Source organism: Myotis davidii, unplaced genomic scaffold (assembly GCF_000327345.1).
Source record: "Myotis davidii unplaced genomic scaffold, ASM32734v1 scaffold129, whole genome shotgun sequence".
NCBI classification, from domain to species: domain Eukaryota; kingdom Metazoa; phylum Chordata; class Mammalia; order Chiroptera; family Vespertilionidae; genus Myotis; species Myotis davidii.
The window spans coordinates 98,168-107,401 of record NW_006383019.1 but is presented as its reverse complement, the minus strand read 5'-3'; the positions used below and the strand labels follow the sequence as shown (position 1 = coordinate 107,401).

At 44.8% G+C, this 9,234-nt stretch overlaps 1 protein-coding gene across 1 annotated transcript in view; it reads left to right on the top strand.

Annotated features, from left to right (window-relative positions):
* Positions 1–1,563, top strand: part of PIGL (phosphatidylinositol glycan anchor biosynthesis class L) — a 60,026-nt gene extending 58,463 nt beyond the window's left edge. The window contains exon 7 of the mRNA XM_006779285.2: positions 1,069–1,563. Within this exon, the coding sequence (XP_006779348.1) occupies positions 1,069–1,167 (99 nt within the window). The 3' untranslated portion in view covers positions 1,168–1,563. The remainder of the gene's footprint in view (positions 1–1,068) is intronic.
* Positions 1,564–9,234: the final 7,671 nt, after the last annotated feature.

Here is a 9,234-nt window from a genome sequence, read left to right as displayed (position 1 = left end):
CTATTAAATTGGCAATTTAAAAATATATCTCTGTATTGATTTCAAAGGAGAGGGAGAGAGAGATAGATAGAAACATTAATAATGAGAGAAAATCATTGATCAGCTGCCTCCTGCACGCCCCTAGTGGGGCTCAAGCCCGCAACCTGGGCATGTGCCTTTGACCAGAATTGAACCAGGGACCCTTCATCCACAGGCCCACACTCTATCCACTGAGCCACACCAGCTAGGGCGATAGTTCCCTTTATCACTTAAAGCTTGTTGTTATCACAGGTGCACTCACATCTCTGAAGCCACATATGTCCTGACAAATATAAAACGAGTTATTTAGAGAAAGGTTTATAATGATACTAACTTGGAGAGGAAGATCACTTTGGTACTTAAAGAAAAACAGGCAGAAACCATTTATATACAGTTAAATCAGTTGTTATTAGCCATTCTTTTTAAAAACTGAACTCTCCCAGACCTGCATAACTAGATGATAAACATTTCTTCCACTAGGCAGCAAAGAGAACCCAGGCCTGTGTGCACCATTCTTCCTTCCTCTCTAACAGCGCTTGTACTTTCCGGGCTACCGAATTCAGAGGCGTCTGAGCCTAGGAGTCCAGCTGCCCCGAGGAACACCCTGTGTGTCATACATGCGAAGTGCTGGGGCAAAGTGACTAACAACGAAGGCTCCAGAGGCAATTGGGTGGCTCTGCGTTCAAATGCCAGCCCGCCCTGTGCTAGCTACTTGAGATTGATACGTTTCCTCATCTATTTTTTAAGAAATAATAATAGTGCTTAACTCACTGGGTTGTTAAAACTGAAATACTGCGTGGAGACTGAGGGTTACCGCTGCGATGCATCCTCTGCTGTTACCACGGGGGGTGCGTGGCCATGCGGGAGGGTGCGTGGCCATGCGGGAGGGTGCGTGGCCATGGGGGAGGGTGCGTGGCAGCCGTCCTCGGTTCCGAGGTCACGGGAAGAAGCCTGCCAAGGCTCTGGCATCGGCGTGTTGGGAGGAAGATGAAACAAACAAACAGGAAGCACTCAGTGCCCGTGTGCTAACGTGAGCTCTCATTCTTGCAGAGGGCCATGTCCTGCCACCGCAGCCAGCTCCTGTGGTTCCGCCGGCTCTACGTGCTCTTCTCCCGGTACCTGAGAATCAACTCTCTGCACGCCCTCTGAGCCCGGGACAAGGCGAGAAAGGACCAGGAAGCGGCCTGCTCGGGAGCTGGCCATGTCCCTGAGCCGAAGGAGAGCCCGGCGGAGGGTGGCCTCCCAGGACCCTGCTCCTCAGGGTGGCCAGCCCCTGACGGACAGAGGCCATGCAGGCTGAAGGACTGTCTAAACTTCACTTCCTCCTCTGGGAAAAAACACACAACCAAAAACAAGCCCAAGGGTAACCATAGTTACCCTGCTAGCTTCTTCCATGCTTGTGAGAAATAATATATGTGAAACCCAGCGTATGGCAGACACCGAGCCCTGCTGCGGCCATGTCAGTGACCGTGCAAGTGCCACAGGCCAATGCACAGGTGACACTGCCGCGCATTTACACCGTTTCAGAGCCGGCTCACCACACACACACACACACACACACACGAGTAATCTATACTGAATTAGTTTAACCCTAATTCCTTGATTTATCTTTGTGGCCTACGTATCAGACTTGAATCTAGGGAAAACTTGCTCTTTTTAACATCACATTCAGACAGGGGCAGCCAGGCCCCGATCGCTGTGGTGGGCAGTTTCACACAGAGACGAATATGATGTGGGCCTTGCCCTCAGCGAACTTATAATCGAACATTTCAGCTCTTAATCTTTTGGGGAAAGCAGGAAATAGGAAGAGAAAGCTGGCCTTTTTAAAACACACACACACACACACACACACACAATCACACTCAATAACCTGATGTCTTAAAATTATACTCTAAACAAAAGCATTCTGAGAGGTCAGAATCCAGCTAATGTCCCAGGGAAGTAGCCCGAGGCAGGGAAGCTCCGTTGTGGAAAGCACAGGCCCCGCAGACTAGTGAACCTGGGTGGAGGCCAAAATTACCAGCAAGGTAACCACAGAAGAGGTGCTTAACCTCTCTCTGCCTCAATTCTCTCATCTGCAAAACAGGTACAGCAATGTACTAGTACCAGCCTGAGAGGAGATGATGCCGGAGGTGCATAGAAAAGGGTCTGACACACGGCAATGCTCAGGAAGGAGGAGCTGCAAGTATTCTGAGACCTATAGAGAAAACGGACGTTAAGCAGAGGGACTCGCAGGAAACTGAGGCCTGATACAGAACAGACCTTGGGCCCAGGCCAGGTGGCTCAGTTGGTAGAAGCGTTGTCTCATACACCAAAAGGTTGTGGGTGCAGTTCCCAGTCAAGGCACTTAAAAATATGTCCTTGGGTAAAGATTTAAAAGAAAAAAGAAAATCCTGAGTATCCCCTCTGCCTGTCACAGGAAGCCCTGAATTGCTAGCCCCATAGCAGCAGGTTAGAGGCCTGCTTCTTGGGTCTCTTCACCCAAACTTGCCTCACTTTGCGGAGGGTCACCATTGTCTTGAATGCCTCCTGGGGCCAAATTCGGCTCACAGAGCTATCAGGCCCAGAAGCTGGAATTGAAGTTGCAAAACTGGCCATTACCTGTCTACTAAAAATTTGTCAGCAGCTCCTAATGGCCTTCATGTGAAAGTGACAGAAATAAGCCACTAACACTAGTTGGAGTGGTGGACACCGACCCAGCCTCCCAGACAGGGACCTGAACTGGTCTGCCCCAGGCTGGCCAATAGTGGGTGGTTCTTGACTTCACGCAGGAAAGATTTCACATTACGAGTCCAGGTGAATCTGAGAGTATGTGTGTTAAAGCTGGGGACAGTGAAGAAAGGAAGGGCCTAAGATAGAAGCAACAGCAGAAAGTCTAGGTGGGGCTGCTTTGGCTCTAAAAATGTTATAGGAAAGAAACGAGCCAGGCAGGGCTGCCCTGGTTCACTGGAAAGTCAGAGACAAGGGGGCTTGGAGGCAGTGTCGGGGTTATCTTGGGAAGAGTTGCTGCTGCCCATTGCTCCCCTGGTTGCAAGTCTGAGAGGACAGAAAGACATGGGCGTACTCCTGGGAGGGAGAGTGCACCCTGGTTCCTTCAACTTGAGGGTTTTAAAGGCTGGACATTTAGGGGAGGATCTCAATAGAATATTCATCAGTTCATGCTTATGTGCCAAAATGAGGTTTATTTTCTTATTTTCATGTCCTTGGGTGTGGTTGGCACTCATTGGATTTCTGCTGTCTCCCTGTAGGATGATTTAAGTTATTTACCCTCTGGTCGGGGAGGAATGTAAACCATTGCTCTCCAGTGTCCTGGGGCAGTGAGGGAAGGTAGGATTTTGTGATTTGCTGGATGGCTGTAAACTGCTTGGCCATTTAATTATCTGTCTCAGTTTCCCTATCCCACTTGTCCTGGCTTACTAGCCTATCTCATTAAGACCTTTTAAAATGCACATACTCTGTGGCCTCTGAAAATATTTTTAAAATAATTATAAAGGCATTGTTTATTAAAATACATCTCATTTTCAAAATGTAATAGAATCAGCTGTTAAAGTGTGTATACATTTTTTGGGACACTCTGTATACACAGACTTCCTGTCAAGATGGCATTGTAGATAAACACAGTACTCACCTCCTCCCACAACCACATCAAAATTATAACTAAACTACAGAACAGCCATCAATAAGAACTGCCTAAAATTCAGCTGAATGGAAGTCCTATGTCGAGACTAATAGAAGGAGGGGAGATGAAAAAAGGGCCGGTCCCACATCCACATGTGGTATGTAAAAATCAGGAGAGAGATTTTGGCTGCAGAGATCCCCCTGAGGAGTGAGGGGTCCCGGGCCCCCCGGCCAAGAGTTCCAGTGCCAGGTGAGAAGGCCCCATAACTTGTGGATATTAAAACCAGTGGAGACTGTGGCTGAGGAAGACAGAGGCTGCTGGAGTCCCAGGCAGTTCCCCTTAAAGGGCCTGCACATGGACTCACTTTGACTCACTCCCTCTGAGCTTCAGCACAGGGGCAGCAGCTTGAAAGGCACCAGAGACACACAGGGGAGAAACCAAATTGTCTAACATCAGGGAGAGAGCTGGAGGTAGTGCTGGCAGAGGCCACTGTTCTTTTTCTGGAACCCTCCCCAACACACACATATACACAGAGCCAGCAGGCAGGTGCTATAGCTGAGTCTCCACCATCCTGGCTCACACTGTTTGCCTACCCTGGTGATTCCCTGAGACCCCACCACACCCAACTTTCAGGCTCACCAAAGCTGTTCCCAGTGGCTTTTCCATACAAATGGCCTGTCTTGGATCATGCTTCAGATTTTCCAAACAAGCAGCATTTGGCCTCAGCAAGTCCCATAACTCTGGCTAAGTGGCCCCAGATCTAGCACTAGTATAGCCAGTCTTGGTTCAAAGCATGGCCTCTTTGGGTACCTCCAAGCCCAGCACAAGTAGCAGCCATCTACAGATTGCTTTACAGCTCATGCGAAAGGGAGAGGGAGAGAAAGAGAATAGAAACATCAATGATGAGAGAATCATTGATCAGCTGCCTTTTGCATGCCCCCTACTGGGGACCAAGGCATGTGCCCTTGACTGGAATCAATCCTGGGACCCTTCGGTCCGCAGGCCAACACTCTATCCACTAAACCAAACCGGCTAGGGCTTAAATGATTTTAAATAAATAAATAAATAATAAAAACAATCATGGAAGCTCAAGCCCTGGGTCCAGATGCAAAGGGGTGCTTCTCATCAGTGGCCAAATCAGTAATCTGCAACATCACAAAGAAGCTATGTCTTAACACAAAGAGGGGGAAAGAGCTGAGAAATGCAAACCATGGTGGAAAATGGATTTGAAAAACACATTGAGAAGACCTAACATGTGAATAGCGGGCATTACAGAATTTACAGATAGGAAAAATAAAGAAACCTGAGTCAGCGCTTCGGAAGGGTGCACCATATCCTAGCCAGCGTTGGTGTTTTTGAAAAGATGCACAAGCATGCTGGCAAAATTCCTAAATGTCAAGTGGGGGAGGGAGATAAAAGTATTGCAGAGGTCTCCTCTGGGTTCGAGGGGGAAGCTGGGGAGAAGTATCATGGTGCAGGACAACGAGTTGCGGACAAACACGGCTCCGTCTGGATTGTTAGGACCTGCAGCTCTGGAAAGTGTAGCATACAAATTAACTAAGGGGGCAACAGGAAATGCAGAGAAACGTAAAAGCCTGCAAAAGTAAGGATGAAAAGAGGAAACAAAGTATGAAATGTAATATGAGAATGATATGAAAATAATACAATCAGATATCAGTTACTTCAAACTAAAATGAGGGAGCTAATTTCCCTACCAAAACAGACTATCAAATTGAGTTATGTTTATAGCAATCTATTTTAAGTTGATGGTCACTAAGTTCAAACACATTCTGTCCTGGCCTGCATTGCTCAGTGGGTAGAGCATTGCTCCACAGACCCAAGGTTTGCAGGTTCAATTCCAGTCAAGGGCACATAACTGGCTTGTAGATTCCCCGCCCTGACTGGGGCTCTTGCAGGAGGTAATCAATTGATGTGGCTCTCTCACATTGATGTTTCTCTCTCCCCCACCTCCTCCTTCCTTCTACTCTCTCTAAATCAATTGAAAAAATATCCTCCAGTGAGGATTAACAAACAAAAAAAATTCAAGCACATTTTAAAGTCACCATCATTTTTTTATATTGATTTCAGAGAGGAAGAGAGAGGGAGATAGAAACATCAATGATGAGAATCATTGAGTGGCTGCCTTCTGCACACCCCCTCTTGGGGATCGAGCCCAAACCCAGGCATGTGCCCTTGACCAGAATCAAACCCAGGACCCTTCAGTCCACAGGCCAACGCTCTATCCACTAAGCCAAACCAGCTAGGGCAAATCACCACCATTCTTACCCCCTCACATTTTAATTTTTTTTGTCATTATTTTTTACTTCATGTATGTATGTGTTTCTGTGTCCCTTCAGTCCACAGGCCAACGCTCTATCCACTAAGCCAAACCAGCTAGGGCAAGTCACCACCATTCTTACCCCCTCACATTTGAATTTTTTTGGTCATTATTTTTTACTTCATGTATGTATGTGTTTCTGTGTATCCCTTAATTTACTATTATAATTACACATGATGATCCTATTTTTGCATTTTAACCTTTTTACTAGTTTTAGTTTTGGTTGGTCCACTGCTTTTAAAGTTTGTTTTTTAAAATTTATCTTCGAGGGAGGGAGAGAAACATCAATGTGAGATATTTTTTAAATTATAGACTTTAAAAAAATTTAATGTTTTTATTGATTTTAGAGAGAGTGTAAGAGAGAGAGAGAAATATTGATGTGAAAGAGAAACATCCATCGGTTGCCTCCTGCACATACCCCAACCAGGGATGAAACCCGAAACCTGAGTATGTGACCTGCCCAAGGATCGAACTGGCAACCTTTCAGTGCATGGGATGATACTCAACCAACTAAACAACACTGGCCAGGGGGCAATTGTTTATTTAGACAATATATACTATAAACATAATTTTTATATGCACTGGGAAACCAAAAATTTTGTATGACTTTATTGTGATTTTCACTTTATTTTGGTGGCCTGGAACCAAACCTGCAAAATCACCAACCACTAAAAACCACTAAATTCTACAAGTTAAAGGGTGAGTTTTATAATATGTGAATTATATCTCAATTTAGAAAATAGTGTAAGATTACATTACAATGTTCGAGTTTACTATAAGGACATACATATGATAAACTTGGCACCCTACAACCAAGACTACCCTACCCAGCAAGGCTATCATTTAAAGTTGAAGGAGAAATAAAGAGCTTGCCAGACAAGAAAAAGCTGAAGGAGTTCATCACCAAAAAACCAGTACTATAAGAAATGTTAAAGAGACTTCTTTAAGAAAGGGGACAAAAGGGAGTCCAGGTCTCACCATCCAAGCTGGCATTGTCCCCTCCCAGCTCGCCAAGGTGCTGGGTAGGGTGCACACACCCAGATGTTAGCTGTGCTTGCCTGATACTTGGCGAGGTGCCTGTCCCATGAACCATTGGCTAGTCTTCCTCTCCTTCTGGCAGGGCTGTGAATGAAGCTCTGCCCTCTACATAGGGCACTAGCTCAATTTGGTGTTCTGGATGCCAGAGCCAACTGAGCGTTTGGCCTGCCAGCAGCAGATAGGCTCCACGGCTCTGGACCTGGGCAACAGAGCAAACTGGTTTCCCAGACTGCCAAATGAAGTTGTACGTGTACCCCTGTGTAAGCAACCTTGAATAAGTGAAGGAAATCGTAAGTGTGGAGCAGAAAAGCCAGGCTGGGGCTTATGAGCATCTGGCAGAAAATAAGACCACATTGCCACTGTCCCATCCTCATCCCACTCCAAGTCTCCCTACATCCTGTGCCCGCCCTGGCTGGCCCTCTCCCCACACCTTGGCCGAGCTGGGAAGGGGTGATGCCAGCTCAGGTGGCAGGAAGTAGACTGTTTCTTTTCTTTTCTTTTCATTTCTCCTTAAAGTGGTCCCTTTAACATTTCTTGTAATACGGGCTTGATGGGGATGAACTGGTTTGGGAGCTCTGGGAAACTCTGAGCCTGTGACCCCCATCGTGGGAGTGGATAGGACCAACATGGCCATGTGGCAGGGAGCCAGGGGTAATAGCGGCTTTCAGCAGGGGTGTCGACAGCTTCCAGAGCAGCTCCAGGGATGCAGACCTGATGGACAGACCAGGGACAGCTACAGGTTTCTCCAGGAGAGATGATGTTCCACTCTTAGGTGGAGAAATAGAAGGTATCATTGTTGCTGATGACAACTGTTTTTTAAAAATTATTTTTAACGTACACAGAATAAAATCTGATACATAAAAAAATACACATAAATATGGATAATAAAATGCCCAAAACGACATATCTACCAATAATCACTTTAAATGCAAATGGATTAAATGCTTCAATCAAAAGACATAGGGTAGCTGAATGGATAAGAAAACAAGATCTATATATATATGCTGCCTATAAGAGACCCACATCAAATCGAAAGACACACACAGACTGTAAGTAAAAGGATAGAAAAACAGATTTCATGCAAATGGAAACAAACAAAACAGTTGGGGTAGCAATGCTTTTGTTGTTGTTAACTCTCACCGGAGGATATTTTTCCCATTTATTTCTAGAGAGAGTGGAATGGGGAGGAGCAGCTGGAGGGGGTGGGGGGAGAGAAACATCAATGTGAGAGAGACATATTAATTGGTTGCCTCCCACATGAGCCCCGAGCAGGTCTGGGAGTCGAACCTGCAACCCAGATACCTGCCCTTTATCAGGAATCAAACCCCCCACCCTTTGGTGTGAGGGCTGATACTCTAACCACTGAGCCATGGCAACCAGGGTAGCAATACTTATATCACACAAAATAGACTTTTTAAAAAATTAGATTTATTGGGAAAATAGACTTTAAAATAAAAAATATAACAAAAGACAAAAAAGGACATACATAATGATAAAGGGATCAATCTAACAAGAGGATATAACTTTATAAACATTTATGCATTCAACATAGAAGCGCCTAAATATATAAAGCAAATCTTATGGACATGAAGGGAGAGATCGACAGTAGGTAATACAATCATAGTAGGGGACTTTAACACCCATTAACATCAATGGTAGATTTTCCAGACAGAAAATCAATAAGCAAATAGTGGACTTAAATGACACATTAGACCTGATGGATTTAATTTGTATTTTTAGAGCATTTCATCCCACCCCAAATTAGTAAGTGTGGTATAGCTCTCTGAACCTGGTAGTACTCATCTGACATGTTAGCCCACTAAATACAAAGTAAATATTACAGAGTACAAATATTATTTGTATTTTAACCCAGTTTTAGTTTTAAAAATTAGCAATGTGATGCAGAACCTAAAACAAAACCTAAATAAATGGAGAGCTGTAAAGTATTCCTTGATAAATTTAATATAGAAATCCTTACAAAGTTAATAAATAAATTGACTATTAAGTATATATATATATGTATTCTAATTTATAGTTATATATTTACATGCTATTCTTAAAGTAGTATATTTTATTGATTTTTTACAGAGAGGAAGGGAGAGGGATAGAGAGTTAGAAACATCCATGAGAGAGAAACATCCATCAGCTGCCTTCTGCACACCCCTTACTGGGGATGTGCCCGCAACCAAGGTACATGCCCTTGACCAGAATTTTCTCAGGA